This window comes from Haliotis cracherodii, unplaced genomic scaffold, assembly GCF_022045235.1.
Source record: "Haliotis cracherodii isolate W230 unplaced genomic scaffold, xgHalCrac1.p SCAF_30, whole genome shotgun sequence".
In the NCBI taxonomy this organism is placed as follows: Eukaryota; Metazoa; Mollusca; class Gastropoda; order Lepetellida; family Haliotidae; genus Haliotis; species Haliotis cracherodii.
Genome location: NW_027266287.1, coordinates 1,003,917 through 1,024,449, shown reverse-complemented (window position 1 = coordinate 1,024,449; position 20,533 = coordinate 1,003,917). Strand labels below are relative to the sequence as shown.

Here is a 20,533-nt window from a genome sequence, read left to right as displayed (position 1 = left end):
TCATCAGAATGTCCACAATCAGAATGATGAGCTCACGTAGGAGATGTAAAAGAGGTATCAAATACTGGGTGAAGAAGATGGGGTCTAAAACGGAGCCCTAAAGAAAACTTGTCAGATAATGCATTATCGATCAGCCATCTCTGATGTCCCCCGCCATGTTATTGCTCAAAGCTGCGTAAACCCATGCTCACTGAATCCAGTGTTTTGATATGGCCAAATAGTTGAGCTAGGCTGGTGTTATAACTATTTGAAAGTGATTCATAGACACATGCTCATGATGTAGTCGGAATCGTATAGTCGAGATGCAGAGTTTTCTTATGAATATCGACAGAGTTTTGTTGCTTCTCTGTACCTCTACAACCTGAAATATGCGTCCACAATCCATATTTGATGTGGACAGCTGAATCATCATCAAGAGATGAAGCAGTGTCTAAATCATCATGCAGTCTTGTTGTTTTGGAATGAGAACCACTTAATTGTCAGGTCCTCTTGGTCTCCACTCCCATGAAGTGTCAAACAAGGGCTGAAGCCAACTGCAAATACCCAGGCTAAAAAGACATATTGTTGTCAAACAGTACACATCAGGCGGCTGTTGGTAATTACCTCAACAAAACTAGAACATGTGGGCCAGTGATGCCAGATTGTCCTATGAGGCAGCACCTCATGCGACAAACAGTGGCGTGCTTTTGACACATTCATACATTCATTATTGATGTCATAAACTTGTGTTCGTGATAACTCAAGAAGTGTTTTTGACTCATGTGATCCTCAGAGGGGAGATTGAATTGATAAGATTTTAAGCGACAAAAATACCCCTACCTCGCAAATTAGGATTTAATCAGTGAGAAATTAGAAACCAACGGTTGTACCTAGGCAACAACAACACCTTCGGTTATCACGTCTCACACATTCGAATCACCTCGCAACACTTCTCCTGCGACAAATAGTGGCGTGCTTTTGATACATTCATACATTTATTCGTGATAACTCAAGAAGTGTTTTTGACTCATGTGATCCTCAGAGGGGGATTAAATTAGTAAGATTTTAAGCGACAAAAACACCCCTACCTCGCAAATTAGGATTTAATCAGTGAGAAATTAGAAACCAACGGTTGTACCTAGGCAACAACAACACCTTCGGTTATCACGTCTCACACATTCGTGATGCTCCCTCGCAACAAGAGAAATATACGCGACTAAAAACATTTCCATAGACAGCAATAGCTACTAAAAGCTGAGTCAATGTGCGATTCTGACTATATCATAATAATGTGTATATGAATCACAGCCAAATTGTGATGATACCGGGTGTTTGCGAAATGGTGAGTGTATACCACCCCATCAGTTGCACCCGTTACATACACATGCAAAGGCAAGACAAAATTTATCACATGAAGAAACAGGGATACAAGTCAAAATAGGGAATTGCATCGGATACTCACATCATTTTGGTCATTTGTGCATTAAATCTTGAAATGTCCTCCACGCGTCTACCATAAAACCTTTTGACAGCTATACTAAGGCCTTGAATGGCGTTACCTTTGTTAAACAACTTTTGATCAGGAGTCGTATGACGCTCTTTGAAATCTTCGAAGAAAGAACATGCTTGATTGTTCATGAAAAGCTGTGAAATGTAGACACCAAAGGCTTGAGCTGCTGGAATATTGCCTAACGTAAAGGGAACGCTGACAATTGGAAAGTCATCCATCTTGTCATACGGTCTTGTGGGGAGAATTTTATCACTCTGAATCTTTATGCATAGATCGAAATATGAAACAGATGAGACGGGCTCACTGGTCTCCTTTATTTCTAGTACAGATGGGTAAATCAGTGGAAAGGAATTGGGTATTTGATTGTTATTGAACGATATCAGATCACCGATATACCTGAAGCTTAAGTAAACTTCTTGGTCAACTTACCTTGATTTTATTTTGCCAATCAGAGCATAAATTCCGATTCATATGCAAAAAGAAAAAAAATATGAGCAAGAAGGGGATCACAGTTGGTACCTGTGGGGACTCTCCTCCCTGCCTCTTTGTCTTACCCCAAAATGTTACATAGAAGTTATAAAACAGGAAGTAAACTTCAGGTGGCATTTGCTTTCATTTTTGACATATTGTCCTGAACCTTTGAAGATACATATGTTACTATATGTATGGTCACCACGTTTAGTATATACGTGTCGCTAGAGGTGTCTAATTGAACTCCAGGCCCCCGAAAAAACAACCTGAAGGTGTACAGACTAGATTACCTTCTTGGAATGTCTCTGGTCAAGTAGCTACTCCATCCACATTGCAGCCATTATACCCTCAACCATCTCGCCACAACGACACACTCACAATGTTCTCAACTCAATCAGAAAAGTTTGACTGAAACTTGCACAAATATGTATGTGCAAAATCAGAATTGAAAAAAGGTTTGTGAACGTAAGACAAAACTGTATAACATAAACTTGAGTGAAGTAATTAAATTAGCAGCGCATTGAAGAGATTGTAAAGCTTTTTAGAAAAATACAAAATATGAGGAGATTATCAAATACCATATTTATTGCTTTAATTTAATGTAATCCTTGTCACAGGTAAAGTCACCGATGCATTGAATATTGGATTGATAATTTCAAATCAGGAATTGCCAGTCAGCCAAATAATTACAGATGTATATCTATGGTGAATGCCATGAGTACTATTTGCATTTATTGATGCAAAACGATGTAGAATGTGGCTTGAAGTAAATGATATAATACTAGTATCTGAAATTCATGCAGGGTTTCGTTCTGAGTATTCTACAGATGACAATATCTTTGTTTTACATTCACGTTGCTCCAAATATTTATGTACACCTAGCGGTCGTTCTTACTGTGCCTTTATTCACTTCCGCAAAGCATGTGACGGCGTTGATAGATCCCTGCTGTACCTATTGATCACAAAAGGATGTCATGGAAAACTGTCAATAGGTCTTAAAAATATGTATTCCTCAGTGTAAAACTCACTCGGGGATAACTTTGCATTTTTGAGAAAGCCAATGTCATTGTTTTTGGAAATCGTGGTATTGAAGCTTGAAATTTGGATACATTGTGATAAACATTTGAAAGTAGTTCATTGTAAATATTTTTGACTATTAATGTCCTCAAGTTTAAACTTGTCCGAGGCGTGTAAGCTCTTTTGCGCTCTAGGCGTCTAATGTAATGTTTCTGTTTATAAATTATTTGAGGAAAACAAATTTATCTCATTTTCCACGGCAATTGCTATATTCGATGGTAAAATTGCACTCATCGCTCGTAAATATGAGGCAGTAAGTATACTGAACAACAAAAGTTCCTGTGACATTGAATAAGATATAATGCAAAGTTATGTTTTTTACCAAATCTGAAGCAATTTCAGTTTGCAACAGATAACAGACTCATGTAAATGTTCAAATGGTTTAATTTGCCATACTGACTTCAGAAAATGCGTGATTTCATAAAAAAACATGAACATCCCAAAATGTCAATTTACAAATCAATAGCGTGTGTGTCCACCTCTTGTTGCGATGCAAGCAACACATATTCGTCTCATAGAATGGACCAGGCGTCGTACAAAGTCCTGTGGGATATCTTTCCATATCTGCTGGAGCATGTTTTGAAGTTCCTGAAGTGTCTGTGGAACACGTGGTTGACGTCGAAGGCGCCGATCCATCTCATCCCACATGTGCTGGATTGGTGAGAGATCAGGGGAGCGAGCCGGCCAGGGGATGACATTCACGTTGTTTTGTTGAGGGAATCCTGAACAAGTCGAGCAATATGAGGCCGGGCGTTGTCCTTTTGAAAGGTAATGCCTGGGCCATGACGACGCAAAAACGGTAGAACAACAGGGCCGATGATCTCGTCGCTGTAGCGCTGTACATTGAAATTTCCCTCTACCACTATCAAACGGGTCCTCTGTCTTGCTGTAATCCCGACCCATACCATAACGCTGCCGCCCTCGAACCAATCTTCTTCCATGACACAATCATTGACGAAACGTTCACCTCGACGTCGGTACACTCGAATCCGTCCATCGCTGTGGCTGAGGTGAAAGCGAGACTCGTCAGTGAAGAGAACTTCTCCCCACTGCATGGCCGTCCAGCGTAGACGCTGTCTGCACCACTGTAGACGTGCTTGACGGTGGTTTCCTGTCAAAATGTGACGTCTGGCGGGTCTTCTGGCGACAATCCCTGCACATCTGAGGCGGCGAGGTACGGTTTGTGAAGATATTCGTCGAAGGCCAGGTATGCTCCTTGCAGTCACTGTTGCTGGCTAGAATCGATTTCGTAGGTGTGTTGTTCGAATCCAGTTGTCTTGTCGATTATTGGTTACGCGTGGCCTGTCACTCCGAGGATGGTCTCTGACTGCATTCGTCGGTTCCAACGTTGCCATAAACACCAAATGGTGTTTCTGTGGACGTCTTGTCTTGCCTTGCAACATCACGTTGACTCGATCCTGCTTCAAGCCTACCAATGGCTCGCAGACGCTCATTTTTGGACAGGCGTGGCATTTCGTAATGTTGAATAATTGCATAAATGCTTCAAATAAGGCGGTATTTAGTGAAACTGGTCGTTGTAACTTACATGTTTATAGCCAGCTGCGTGTTGTTAAGTATTGGATAAAATTATTTAAAATGGAATTACACAGGTACCATTTTCGATGTTACAAAATACTAAACCCATCAGATGATAAAGTGAAAACGAATTTGGTGTGTGATGTAAGAAAATGAAAGTGACAAAACCATTTTCATATCCAATAGAAATCTCTGCCAAAAGCAGCGTCGATTGTACGATTCAGACTATTTCACGAGCATGTTTTGTATGAATCACTATCAAATAGTGATGATACCAGGTGTTCGCGAAAAGTTGAGCGTATCCTGCCCCACCTGTAGCACCCATCACCAACACATGCAAAGGCAAGACAATAGTTCACCTGAAAAATCAATGGAACATAAGCACAAGTCAAAAAAGGTAATCGCATCGGACGTCATTTCTGTCACCAATGTGTCAGATTCAGAAAGATCCTCCACATGCCTACCATAGAATGTGTGATTTAATTATTGATTTTCCTTTGTATGACATCGGTAGTGAAAAAGTATTTATAAACAAAGACTATTAGATATATTTCAGCAAGACTGGCACCAACAAATTTCTCCTCCCATTTTCTCAAGCATTATACTGGTATCAAGTCATTGTTGCAACCAGACAAATATTTAACTGTGTTACAAAATCTCTTTTGAGAGCTCTTTGTAGATTAAGAATATATCTCCATGACGTCAATGTCAATAGATATCGTAGAATCAAGAATGTTTTGTTTGTTTGTTGTTTAACGCCACACTCAGCAATATTCCAGCTATATGACAGCGGTCTGTCAATAATCGAGTCTGGACCAGACAATCCAGTGATTGACATCATGAGCATCGTTCTACACAATTGGAATACGATGACATGTATCAACCAAGTCAGCGAGCCTGACCACCCGAAACCGTTAGTCGACTCTTACGACAAGCGTGGTCGCCTTTTACGGCAAGCGTGGGTTGCTGAAGACCTTTTCTACCCCGGATCTTCACGGGTCAGAAACAAGAATGTAGAATCTGTTAATTGTATATGTAGTAACTGTAACAACAAGTAGGTTGAAGAAGAGAATCGATTTTTGGGGGTGAAAAATATAAAACGTTGAGATCTAAGATTCTATCTAATGTGAATATTACACATAAAGACAATCAATAATAACTATGTTGAATTCCAATCATGAAGATATTTAGGAGATAAACCTAAATTGATGTAGTCCCGCTGTAGAGTAGATACCTCTTATCTTAATTTGGAACCGAACGCTTCAGAGGTATCAACTCCTTTCCTACGAAATTTGTCCTGGATTATTTCCCGAGAAATGGACGTAATTTATCATCCTTCCACTACATAAGAAAGGTAACAAAAATAATCAAATAATCCAATACACTTACACTTTCATACACTTGTTTGAAATATCATTATTATTGATTGCCGATGGTGGTATTCTTGTCTCTGACACAATAACTGGTTTACAGAACCAACTTAATATTCTTGAAAAGTTAGCAGATTCACACGGATTAATGGTAAATTTAGATAAAACGAGTGTTGTTGTATTTAGACGACGAGAAGGGCGGTTATCTGTTTATGAGAAATGGTTCTATAAAGGCAAACGTGTTTCAACCGACAACTCCTATAGATATCTTGGGTTTGTATTCTCATATGCATCAAAGATGAACCAGTGTGTTTCAGATCTAGCATCAAGGGGTAAACGAGCTTTAATGGAAATATTTCGCAATCTATGTAAGATTGGTGTTGTTGACACTTCAGTTTTCTTTAAAATATTCGATACTCAGATTCAACCTATTCTTTTATATGGTGCGGAAATATGGGGTGTAGACAAATTTGAAAAAATAGAACAAGTGCATATTATGGCTTGTAAGAAGTTTCTTAACGTTGGTTTGCAAACACCACATGCTATTGTGTATGGGGAATGCGGTCGATACCCACTATATTTAAAACACATCTGTGACGTCATTCCATTGTTTGAACGCTCCATTATTTTTCAGGAATGGAGACTTGCTTGTCAACTGTACATTATCTTGAAGCAACATTTGAATTAATTTCCACTTGGAACAGACGGAACTATTTTTTTACATTTATTTACAAGTGAATATTTTCATTTTTTCCCGAAAACATGTGTCGCAAGCGGGGTTCGAACCCGTATCGTTACATTTGAAAACGTGTAATTGTCAACCTCAGCTACTGCGGCACATGAGGGCATGATGTGAAATTAACTATTAAATATTTTCACAATTTTGCATAATGCTTAAAAGCTCAAAATAATATGTATATAGTTTGTGTTAGAGCACGTTACCCACAACAATGTTCATATTTATAGATAGTTAGATAAACCTTTGACGAGAAAAAACAAATAAGGTAACATAAATATCGCTTGTTCGGGGCTCTATATTTCCAATTATACCCATCAGCATGTATTAACAATGTGCAAGCGATCGATAAATACTAGTTTAGGACCCAACACAATTATGAAGAGCCGTGTACCATGCATTGTAAATGTCAACTCGCCACGGAGCTTGGCGCACGTGCAAAAGCGACAGAGAACGCATTCCTCGTGCATCACGCAAGGTCGACTCACAAGTATAAATATGGACAACAAAGAGTTCTGGTTTATTTTTCAAATATTTTCAACTACAAAATATTTTGTCAAAGTTTAAAAGTAGGGATCAGTTTTAAGTAGGGGAATATCCTCGTAACTCTCCATTCCTTAAAAATAATGGGCCTCGGCCCCTACGGGGCCTCTGCTCCATTATTTTTTCAGGAATGGAGAGTTACTCGGACATTCCCCTCTACGTAAATGCCATGTGTCGTTCTGTAAAGTATTGGCTAAACGTTATTGAAATGGACGAAGAAAGGATACCAAGAAAATCTTATAATATGCTTGTATATAACGACAAGTGTGGCCATCATAACTGTGCTTCTTCTATTCGTTCCATATTATTTTCTCATGGATTTGGAGTAGTTTGGCTCAGTCAAGCTGTTGGCGACAAACCATCATTCATTAATAGCTTTAAAAACGTTTTGATAAATATGTTCTACCAATCATGGAATAGTACTATCAAGGCTAGTTCCAGGTACATCCTGTATAAAGAGTTTAACCAGAAAAATAGCTTTCCGTTATTATTGAAATAAAGTATCGAAATGTTATGATAAGGCTTAGAGCCGGGCTACTAAAACTTTAGGTAAACGAAGGTAGATGGGCTGATATTTATTTTCGTTTACGACACTGCCCCATATGTGAAACAAGTATAGAGAATGAATATCATTTTACTTTAGAATGTGAACATTACAACGATATTAGACAATTGTATTTACCAACAACTCTTTTGTCATAATCAAAATATGCATAAATTTAAAACGCTGCTGTCATCCTCATGTAAACAATAACTTGGAAAACTATGTAAATACCTGTATTACAGCTTTGACAGAAGACGTTATTATGAAAAGCCTGTAAATCGTTAAATCTGTACCTGACATTACCTTTTTTCATGTACCACACAATTTTAAGTGCATGTATTGTATATGGGCCAGTGGCCTTAGCACAAATAAAAGACTTCTTCTATACTCTACAGCGGGACTACATCAAATTTCAAAACACAGTAGGTTTATCTCCATTCTACCATGGCGGCAACAACGTTTTTTTTTTTAGCGAAAACGCTAAATAAAGGAAACCTCTTTTAAACCATTCAGAATAAAGCATTTATCAATGTCGTGGTAGAATACCAAATCTTCACCAATGTATTTAAATAGACTGAATAGATAGTTTATATTTTCGTTTAGACTACGATGTGAAATAGAATTTAAGGTTATAGAAAGAAATGTTATATTGGTTCGGAGCGTGTCGTGAATACACAAGGTAGAATTAATTTGACTGGGGTAGCGTCCCAAATGTCCACAACGAGGCGGGGTATGAGGCTGATGACGTATATTGAGTATGTGCATGTACGATAGAACGTACCGCAATCTGAAACAATAAAACTTCAACGTAAGCAAATATAAAATAGAATCTAATAAATATATACACACTGTTACTCTTTGAATGTATAAAATGCACATATCACTTTCGCCTATGATTAACACTGATATTACATCCATTTAGTATATTTACGTGGTACGTATCTGGACAAAAGATCAAGATACATGGATACAAATATAGTTATACTATTATTTAAGAAATGAACGACGAGGCGGAGTATATCAAACACGGCAGGGAGAATAAATCACGGAGGGTGCAGCCCCGATTAGGTTTGTTTGCCCTGGGTTGTATTGTACGATGAACAATGACCACAAGTCGTTTATTTCTTATATGACATTATGTTCAGCCTCTTTAAGGGTGTTATTAACATTTACAAGCTGAAAACATGTGTACCCGCATTTACATAATGATGACACCCTGGATACAATCCTGACTCGGCCATGTCGGACAAGTCCATTTATTGAACAGGGGGTTTATTATCTGTACGTTTTCGTTTTCTCGTCCACTTTTGCGTGCTATTGTTCGGCCATTGCGCTTATCTGCGTTGCCCAGCTACGTCCAAGGAGAACAAGTCACTATATGCTCCAAAATAGCTTCGTCCAATTAACGACATTATGAAGTTGCCAGCGTACGTTTGAATCTCCAGAAATGACGTGAACAATGTTCTATCGTGAAATAAACCACGCTTCGTTCTTCGTTGTCCTTTGCGATTTATCGCGTGCCTTCTAATTTATTGTGATAAATCTTAAGAATTGACGTTTGGCCCTTACTCTATGGATGTTCATACTCCAATGAACTCACACAACGTGTATTCAAATAATGTCACCATTAGATGAGAAAGGTCTTTTTAAGAACTACCTCTGTAAGTCAGTCACAACGACAGCGCGTGATAAATAATTACATTTACGTCAAGTACAAGGCATCATCACAGCCGACACGATAAACGTGAAGGGTGTGATTTCCGAAGTTGTTAATGAACCTGTGGAGGTTACACGTTTTAGTCGTTAATGATCAATTGGCCAGACATTGAAAGGTGACTCATATCAAACATACAACGCTCATACACCTGCACTTACCAAGATACATCAATCACCCATATCAAACATACAACGCTCATACACCTGCACTTACCAAGATACATCAATCACCTATATCAAACATACAACGCTCATACACCTGCACTTACCCAGATACATCAATCACTCATATCCAACATACAACGCTCATACACCTGCACTTACCAAGATACATCAATCACTCATATCCAACATACAACGCTCATACACCTGCACTTACCAAGATACATCAATCACTCATATCCAACATACAACGCTCATACACCTGCACTTACCCAGATACATCAATCACTCATATCCAACATACAACGCTCATACACCTGCACTTACCAAGATACATCAATCATCCATATCAAACATACAACGCTCATACACCTGCACTTACCAAGATACATCAATCACTCATATCCAACATACAACGCTCATACACCTGCACTTACCAAGATACATCATACACTCACATCAAACATACAACGCTCATACACGTGCACTTACCCAGATACATCAATCACTCATATCAATTATACAACGCTCATACACCTGCACTTACCCAGATACATCAATCACTCACATCAAACATACAACGCTCATACACCTGCACTTACCCACATACATCAATCACCCATATCAAACATACAACGCTCATACACCCGCACTTACCCAGATACATCTATCACCCATATCAAACATACAACGCTCATACACCTGCACTTACCCAGATACATCTATCACCCATATCAAACATACAACGCTCATACATCTGCACTTACCCAGATACATCAATGAATCATATCAAACATACAACGCTCATACACCTGCACTTACCCACATACATCATACACTCATATCAAGACCCGTGAAGATCCGGTTCAGAATAGATCTTTAGCAATCATGCTTGTCATAAGAGGCGACCATGCTTGTCGGAATAGGCGACAAACGGGATCGGGTGGTCAGGCTCACTGACTTGGTTTATGCATGTCACCGTATCCCAGTTGTGTGGATCGATGCTCATGATATCAATCACTGGATTATCTGGTCATGTCGCTTGAATATTGCTGAGTGCGGCGTTAAAAACAAACAAACACTATGATACAATACATCATCAACCAACCTTTCGTGTGAATTAAATTCCTCCTGTCCATGTATATCGTCACGTGACTAGGAAGGTTACTGAGAGCACGCCAATAAATGACAATAGGAGATATGTCCTTCCTTGAGAAGTAAAGCAGTAATTGATATTTAAATGTATTCAATCTAAACAATAAAGTTTCAGGTGTGGCCAGATCGGTCTAGCAAAGAGTGCTGTAAGTCAAAAGCATGCAGTGTGACATTTAGTGGAGGTTAAACTGAGAGGAAGCTTATTGTGCAGAGCTGTGGAATGAATGTTTTAAGGTATAACACACACTCTTCCTCTCCCTCTCTCTCTCCATCTCTCTCTCGCTCTCTATCCCTCTCGCTCTCTCTCTCTCTCCCTCTCTCTCCCTCTCTCTCTCTCTCTCTCCATCTCGCTCTCTCTCTCTCTCTCCCTCTCTCTCTCGCTCTCTCTCATGGATCTTTTACGTCCCTTCAATTTACCAATAAATTCCACCTCTCAAATCATTTAGGTTTGATTCAAATGGCGGCACCCAGTCAAGACGATTTGGTTGATAGTCAAAACCTTCATTGTAATAATGTGAGCCCTACCTCGCGAAGTGCATCAAGTCATCTAAGCACCTTGATTAAAACATGAACAGATATGGAAAACATCTGTCGACGCCCAGTTGGCGGGAAACATGCTCTGCAAACTCCGCAATCGACCGAAATATGAGGGCAGTCGCCATGTCGCCGAATGCCGATTTCGGTACCCGATTTTTAATTTGACTATGCATAGACTCTTTAGTCCAGCCACAATTTAACTCAATAATTCCAGCCTTGATCGGAAAAGGTGGAAAGAGTATACTCCCTTGCCTGGGGAAATGGCGTGAGGAGCATATGTGTTTATGAAGCGGACATAAAATGTCTGGGAACCATGACGTACACAAGTGTGTTTATAGGATTCTGATGCCCATCTCAATAGAAAAAGATGTAATTAAAGTACTGTCGGTAATGCTGGAAAACTGCTTTTTGCCTGTTAAAAAAGGATATATTTTTTCACAGACTGTTGTTATTGAAATATTGAGTAACTACCGATCGCCCTACCTGTGGTTTGAAGTATTTCAGTCACAACGAGTCCTATCGACAAGTTTACAGGAAACAAATTCGAACATAAACAGGAAGTTCACATTTATTCTAAGTGCAATGAGGACAGTCTGAAACGGGCTATAGAAATATGCGCATGTGACTCCGTTATAATGATAATAATGTAGTCTTCATAAAACATCTAATCCACACACAAAAATCATTTTGAGAAAATTCTAGATGTGCATCTTCTAAAATGACAAAATGACGCTGCGCTTTTTGTTAACATTGCTCCGATGATGCATGTTACATTACACTTGCATAGCCATAACCATGGTACACGATATGGAGTCTGTACTAGGAAATGTATACACGTTCTTTACACTATAGAGAGATAGGAGGAAACCATTGATTAATTTAGATAGGGTGAATTACCGAACTGCCCAAGCTATGGGGTTTTAAATTCATACCATCAAGTTTACGGTATGATAAGAAAACAAAACAGGTATAGGGGTGGTCTCAAAAACAAAACTGGGAATTAAAAGGGTATTTGGATAGCTGTGATACAGGGTGATGAGGCGTATAGCGCACAAGCTTCATCAGCAGAAGGTAACCCTGACTTGTAGTAGAATTTGGGAGGAATTAAAGATACAATTAATGTTTCCCAGACTGCACTAACTACATGTATTGCTCTCCAAAAGATTTCGATACACTGCGCGTGGCGATGACCGAGCACTTTTCAGGGGAAATATTCCATCCTGTCTATGGGGTCACATTATCTCCGAACCATTCCTAACTATCACAGTCAGGGCGTCCACATAATTTACCTTGATGGATCGTTCCACTGACTACATGTGGCTATCGGCAGATAGACAAAAAGCACCCATGGTACCATCAGGTAAAGGTAATTGTTTTGCACTCTGCAACCCATGATATGGGGCTTATTGATGGATGTGTAATAGTTTTCGAGGCGAAAAAGAAAACTGGTGATTTTCATAAGAAAATTATAGGAGGTGATGTGTTCATAGACTGGTTGGAACTTCAGCTATTGCCCTTTTTGAAACAGTGAGTGAGTGAGTGAGTTAAATTTAACGCCATATCGGCAATTTAAGCCATTTCGTAACGAGAAGTTAATATATATTATCAATTAATAAAAACTTGTCATCAATGGACAGTAAAATAACTAGAATATCCCAGATAAATCGTTAAAACTAGCATGTAGTCATAAAAAGATACCACTATATGTCACAAAACATTATAAAAATTTAGATCACCAAAATTCGGCCACCATACTGGGGACCATGGGGACTTACGGTACTTCTGCTACCTACATGGTACCCCAGCAGGATTTACACCATCCCTCTGGCTACTGGCGGTGGTCAGAATTTATTTATTAACCAAACAGTTAAAACAACAAAAATACTACGATTAAAATCACAGAGAAATGAAAAAAATTACGTTGAATGATACCGGACGCCCATTTTAAACAACGCCAGTGTTATTGTCATGGATAACGCCAGTTAATATAACATCCGGGAATCAGATACTGTCGCCCAAACCATGAGTAGTCTGAAGGCGACCATACAGGAATATATGACATTGTCGACTTCAGACCATATGAAACGAAAGTTCAACTGATGGAGAAATTCGGCTGAATAAGAAACCAGTTAAGTACAAGACATATGTGCTGGCGGCACAACACGGTTACGTTGTCTTACGTACGCCAGTCAGACATTGTGAGCTCAACCCTGTTGTGCCAATCTTGACTAAGTGTAACGGGTCCCTAGACATAACACAACATTCAAAAGTACAGTTTCATATACGTCATCAGCAGAGATAAATGCTACCTCAAGAAACCATCTGTAGAACAACTAATACCTCTGGATTCCAAAACAGCAAGCTTCCAATACTCATCCCGTTTCATAGCTCTTAACTAGTCCATCAAGTTTCCAAGCAAATATAATGCAGTACATATCCTAAATTGCTACCCTATCTACGCATGTCAATTAAATACAACAAAAGCAATATGTTGAGACCACACCCAACTCGGTGACATTTGCACCTGGGAGAATGCACGGACGGTGTGAGGTCATCACCTCGGGACAGGTGTTAGGTAATTAGGCCATTTCATACATGCATGACAGCACACGAATATTTTCTAAGTTTATCATAATTTTACCTATAAAAGTACATTTGAAGGGTAATCACAATGTCAGTTAGGACAGGCCAGATTAGGTCAATTCGCGTTATTTTGATTTTATAGTCATATGACTCGTATTTATTACATGAAGTCAGAAAAGCAGCGTTCTATCATTTCCGATGGTACTTACATACAATTTGAATTTTTTACTTATTTTACCGTCATGATGATTATTACACTTTTGGTCTGATAACGCAAATCGTTTAAGCTCTCTTAAAATACTCCACAACGCTTAGGCTTGCAAATGACTTCATAGGTAAATAAATTGGACTGAGCAAGAACAAATAATTAATTACATATGGATTATACTTTGACAAAAAATGTCTGTATTATCAGCCACTTTTTGTGTGTTGTTTGCATTGTTCAAGGAATTATGTTGTCGGTCATCTTTGAGATTTACACGCCGCCGAAAGGAGTGACCATAATATTGATTATGATGAATGTATGTACATAATGTAAACAGACGTTATACATGTACAATGTTACATTTGTCCTGAAGTATACAAATAGACTAGATAAATGTCTTCACCTTAACCTCACATATGCGATCTTTGAAAACGCTATTAACCCGTAACCTCATTCCTTGAAAAGCAGGAATGAAATGGTTCACTTTGAACAAGGAATACGATTTTCGATATGTTCATAATATTAGAAAAAACTAATAAATAAAAAAGTCACATGTACGACCTTCAAGAGCATCATTAACCTCATTCATTGAACAATAGGAATGAAATGTTTTGTAAAATATTATTAAAACATAATTTCTTATGTGTCTTTCAAAGACATAATTTATATATATTTTGTGCGACTCCCCTTACCTGGATCTGTTTGAAGCAATAAAAATCCTTTGATTCAATGTAAGCTTAACGATTAGTATTTCACTAAACTTTTCATATATAGGTACCCGTGAAGATCCGGGGTAGAATAGGTCTTCAACAACCTATGCTCACCGTAACGGGTGGTCAGGCACGCTGACTTGGTCGATGCATGTCATTATATCCCAATTGCATAGATCGATGATCATGATATCAATACGACAATCCAGACTCAATTATTTACAGACCGCCATCACATAGCTGGAATACTGCTGAGAGCGGCGTTAAACAACAAACACAGCATGTATGGGATCTGCTTGGTAAGACACAACTGATCTGAACACTGAAACGTTCCGCAAATAAGTATCAAATTGATTTTTGTAATCTAACCTATACATCCATATCATAAAAAGCCCTTTATCAAAATTGTGTGAGATAGAAATATAACATTTCGTTCTAGCATTTATAACTAACACAGCCACACGCTTTGGTAAAAGAAGATTATTTTTTACGTTTAACATTCTTTTCACTTGAATATGGATTTCACGTTACTGGCAATGCACAAGACGTCCACAGTCAGTATCTGTAAATGAAAAGGACGAATGGGAGACTCGATCATCTGATACCATCGATATCAATATGTCCCATGTGAAGGTAAGGTGTTAGGATGATGGGGCTTAGTGTATGAGTATGTGTTAAACAAATAGTGACAGGTGACACATTCACATTTTCATGATCACATCCAATATCCCTACTGTTAATTTACGTTGTGTCATATTGAATAAGGTTTGCTATTGCACCTTACATGATCTAATTAGAACCATGACAATATATGGAGACAGTATTCATGCGCATGCACTTTCATCAGACAAAAGTCTCTGTGTCAGACTGACTCGTATTGTGGAGATAGAAACAAGGCTCCCGAAAGAATAATGAACTCAACAGCCAGTACTGATACTGGAACAGATACAAATGAGGGTATATTCTCCCTCAGTGTTATTTATCTCATTGTATCCTTGCTGGTCATGTCCGCCAACGGAGTCGTCGTGTTCGTCTTCGCCAAGACAAAGGAGCTGCATATGCCAACGTTGTGGACCATCACTTGGATGGCCGTCTTTGATTTCTTCATGGGTCTGTATATCTTGGTTTTCGTCGTCCCCTCTGCTTTTCTAAACCGATTTGCCTACTCTGATACCATAGTCGGACTTGCTTCTTGTTTATTGACGCTTATAATAGGTCAAACGGTTTTCAACGTTGCCTTGACCGTCATGGAACGTTGCATTGCCGTGTGCTGGCCATTGAGATACATCCATATTGTTACGACCAAGCGCGTCATCATAGCAGTGATCATCTCGATGTTCCTCAGTCTAATCCGTCTGGTCCTGATAACTGTACCTGATGGGGATTTCTACTTCCGCGAGGATGCTGCACTTTGTGTTGTAGACTTTAATACCGCAGGTGCTGTTTTGGCATCCGTTGGATTTCCTATGGTATCACTGGCTTTGATCGTCATCTGTTTTATGATGATCTTCATCAAAACGCGAAGCCTGAAGATGCAAGTTCACCCTAACGGCGTTCACACGAGACCAGTGGGTCAGGTCAAGTTTACAATGACATGTATGGTGTCTACAAGTGTCTTCTGCATTTCGTACGTTCCCTTTACATTGGGTATTATTACAAATTACATATCCGGAAAAGACAATGTACCCCCCATCCTGGTTCGGATCCTTATGACTTCGATCTTATCCAACAGCCTGTGGAATGTGTTCATCTACACTGCCACCTACCAGCCATTCAGGGAGGCTCTCGTCTACGTGTTCTACAGGTCATACTTCAGAAGGAAAAGGCAACAGGAGATCATTGTAGTGCACTAATTTCGCTGTAACACAATACGCTTAACCACTCTTTATGCGATTACTATTTCTCTGGAAAGTTGAAATATTGTTATCAGGCTAACCTTTTTTTTATCGTTGGAAATATCGAAATCGACCAAAATGACTAATAATCATGGATGATTCAGTTAATGAAACAGTGATAACTCGATTTTCCAGGTGACCGTAGACTACAATTCATGAATGGTATTGATTGTCTGGTAAAATGTCATGATCCGAACAAACTTTCCACCAGAAGCCCACGGTAGTTGAAACAACAACTGGCTCTTGTATCGTGAAAGTATATTTCATGCCAGTTTTCTCTGACATTTCATGACTAGGCGACTATTTCCTACTCTAGGACTGGCGTGTGCTTTACGGGCAAAATAGAGCACAAAAATCATTTTGATCAACGTGTTGTTGATGAGATATATGGTAAAAGATGTAAATACATTTCTATCGCTCTGGATATATAGTTGGCCATATATTGAATGGCACTGTTCTGCCTAATGCATGATGCCAACAAGACAGTGAAAACAACTTGGTTTGGTTTGTTTGTTGTTTAACGCCGCACTTTGTTTTTAAACAAAGGCTATTAGATATATTTCAGCAACACTGGCACCAACCAATTTCTCCTCCCATTTTCTCAAGCATGATGCTGGTATCAAGTCATTGTTGCAACCAGAAAAATATTTAACAAAATCTCTTTTGAGAGCTCTTTGTCGATTTTGCATATATCTCCATCGTCAATGTCAATGATGTGGATGTTTGTACGAGAAGCACGATCAGAGGACACTATAAGGACCGACAAAATAGTATTGTGTGATAATGTCGACAGTGAGAACTTAGCATTCAGATATTCTGTGCAAACCCAACCCACTGACAATTTGGACCTAGACGTGTCCCTCTTTATACATCAGAAGGTTGGCAACAGTGCGATCTCTTCAATTCAGACACTTCGTGTATCGCTGATAGCCTGGACATGAAGTGAGTTGACATTATTGGAAAAGCGAAGCCGATAAAGAACTCTACAACAGGTTACCTGTGCAAGAGCAGTAAAACGCTAGAAATGACCAAGTTATCACAGAACAGTTCTTACATTTTATCCTGAAAAGAATAGAAGGTCTGTGTGGAGACATTGTGGGAAATGGAATCAAGAAAGCGTCGTGGTCAGTGGTGAAGGACACACTTTACGTCTCTTGAAGCTGCACACAACAGACACTCATGAACAGCCATAAATACAGGTTGATACTAAGGCATAATGAATATCTGTGAATAATGGTTCTGTCTTTCTCAAAAGTAAAAGAAGAAAATGGTTACAAGTAATAATAAGAGTGTAAAAAAACCCACAAATGACTGTAAAAGAAAAAAGTAAACTGTTTAATCCCCAACTCAGGAATATTCCAAGTATATGACGCCGGCCCGTGGGTCAGACAATCCAGTGATTGATATTGTGAAGGACTATCCACTCTATCAAGTCAACAACGACAGTGCACTCACAATCTCAGGCCCTGACGCCAATGCTAGTCTCTCCAGTGTTAAGGGATTAATTGAGTTTAGAATTCTACATTTTCTTTTGTGGTTATCTGTTTGATAATTGTGGTCTGGCCGAAATATTGTTGTCATTATTACACTTTGTGATTTTGTTTGTGATTTTGATTCCTCGTTACTCTGTTGTTAGACAGTATATGTCAAGCTTCAATGAGCGATGTGGCGGATTTCGTATTGTTGTCAACAGTTTTTAGCGTGTTCATGAATAAAACTTTAGTCTGTGGAGATATTGTTGATGAAGTATCATTATCTAGAAGTTCATTCCATGAACACACACACATGGGCAACGCATGCTCCGGGTTGGTCAGTAGTGTGGAACCCGTCCGCCATGACACCCATGTGCAACGCGCTGAACACGGATGTGTACCCCTTGACGCACGCATTTCGGGGGAAACTTTTGACCAAAGGTGGATCCATGTTAATCTGAAATTGGAGGTATAGACAAGGAGAACAATTTAGGATGTCCTGACGAAAATGTTAAAACACATTATGTAAGGTGCTTACTCATGTCTCCATTTGAGGGGCGGTCGGGTAGCCCAGTGGTTAAAGCGTTCGCTCGTCACGCTGAAGACCCGGGTTCGATTCCCGATGATCTTTTGCGATTGTGTAAGGAGAATTAATAATCCTGGAAAATGTTACTGTCGTTGAAATGTTTGTGTGATTTGAAGATGTGTTGCATTCTTGATGGAGTGAGTGAGTTAAATTTTAGCAACACACCAGCAATATCACGGCGTGATTTCCTGAGGGAACCTTAAGGACTGCACAAAGTAAGAACAAGACTTTGTGTCACTAAAAATATCAAACGACACAAGCAATTTATGTTGGTAAACAACACACATTATCGAGTGTATAGTTCTTGATATTGCTTTGAAACGTTTGGCCAGACCAGGATAAGACTCCACTAAATCAGTAAGTGTTTAAGATGTTTAGGCAAGAAGTTCGCATCCCCATAGGCACCAGTTGTGCTCCCCTTCTTGCTGATCTGTATCTTTTATGCATATAAATCCAAATTTCTGCTCCGATTAGCGAACTAAAAACAAGGCAATTTTGGTCAAAACCTTAAGCTTAAGCTTCAGGTATGTTGATGATCTGTTTCAATAAAGTCAAATAGCCGATTCCCTTCCACTAATTTACCCATTGTTCCACTAATTTACCCATTGTTCCACTAATTTACCCATTTTTTCACTAGTTTACCCATTTGAACAAGAAATAAAGGAGACTTGTGTGACCACCTCAAATTTCTCATATTTAGACCAATGCATAAAGATTCAGAGTGACACAAAAACTCTCCATGACAAGACGGTGACTTGAAATTTGCACCAGCTCGTGTTCTTCCCTTTCGGGTGAGTTGAGAAATACTTATTGCCAGCTTGATTGGATAAGAATCTAGTGTTTATCAAATCCAAGATTATAGTGTTAATATGCCTCGGTCGGATGAAGCCAATCACGTTTGTCCCTTGTGGACAGCCTAGTACATCTGTCGCATCGTTACATCTTACAAAGACCATTCATGTGTTTCATATGTTTTATTTTGGACGAGTCTACACATATAGATAAATATAATTTTCGATGAGAAAATATCCTAAACGTGAAAAACTATTTCAGTTTGTGTATTTATCATCCACGTCATGTCATCAAAGCCCTACGGAGATCGTCAGAGATACGGTCACTTTGATGTATAAACATATACTGTCATGCATCTCACAGTCGAAGTCTATATGAATATGAAAAACAGTATGTACAGCCAGAGTATATAAACGTCTTTCGTAAAGCGCACCGAAAGGCTCACATTAGGCCCGTCTGTTCTTATTTCAGAATATGTGCAAATATTTACAAACGAGAGAAATGTCGGGGCACGTGATGAGCCTACACCCGCAGTCTGGAGCCGAAAATTCTGTCGCGGAATAAGACGAGCAGAGACGAATAAGTTCGGAGGTTATTGTTCACAAACAAAGAACGAGAGTCGTGAGTCGTGCGATCCACAGATCACTTCGCAAACGATTTCGTCGAAATTATTGTAAACATAATGATAATCATTGAACGAAATTTTGAATATAATTAATAAAATATATTGCAAACATTAGTCCAGATAAACCATGATTTTTTGGGGGGAAAACATCGTGTCATTGGAAAACTTGAGTTTATTAAAAATATTAGTAAATATTGAAGCGCGCAATAACGAGGGAACACTGAAAGTAACTACTTGTAATGTGTGTGAAAAGTCGTACTAAAATACGCTATTAGAAGGGGGCGTGGCCTAAATGCAAATGTCCGATTGGGATTTTAAATTTTCCGGAC

The 20,533-nt window shown here is 39.0% G+C and overlaps 1 protein-coding gene across 1 annotated transcript; it reads left to right on the top strand.

Moving 5' to 3' along the window:
- The first annotated feature begins 15,745 nt into the window (after positions 1–15,745).
- On the top strand, positions 15,746–16,687 carry LOC139476939 (trace amine-associated receptor 4-like). The gene has a single exon (XM_071259499.1). The coding sequence runs from the start codon at positions 15,746–15,748 to the stop codon at positions 16,685–16,687; it is 942 nt and encodes a 313-aa protein (XP_071115600.1).
- Positions 16,688–20,533: the final 3,846 nt, after the last annotated feature.

Bases quoted from the DNA above. Each gene is read 5' to 3' on its own strand.
- LOC139476939 (XM_071259499.1), top strand. From the start codon at position 15,746: ATGAACTCAACAGCCAGTACTGATACTGGAACAGATACAAATGAGGGT.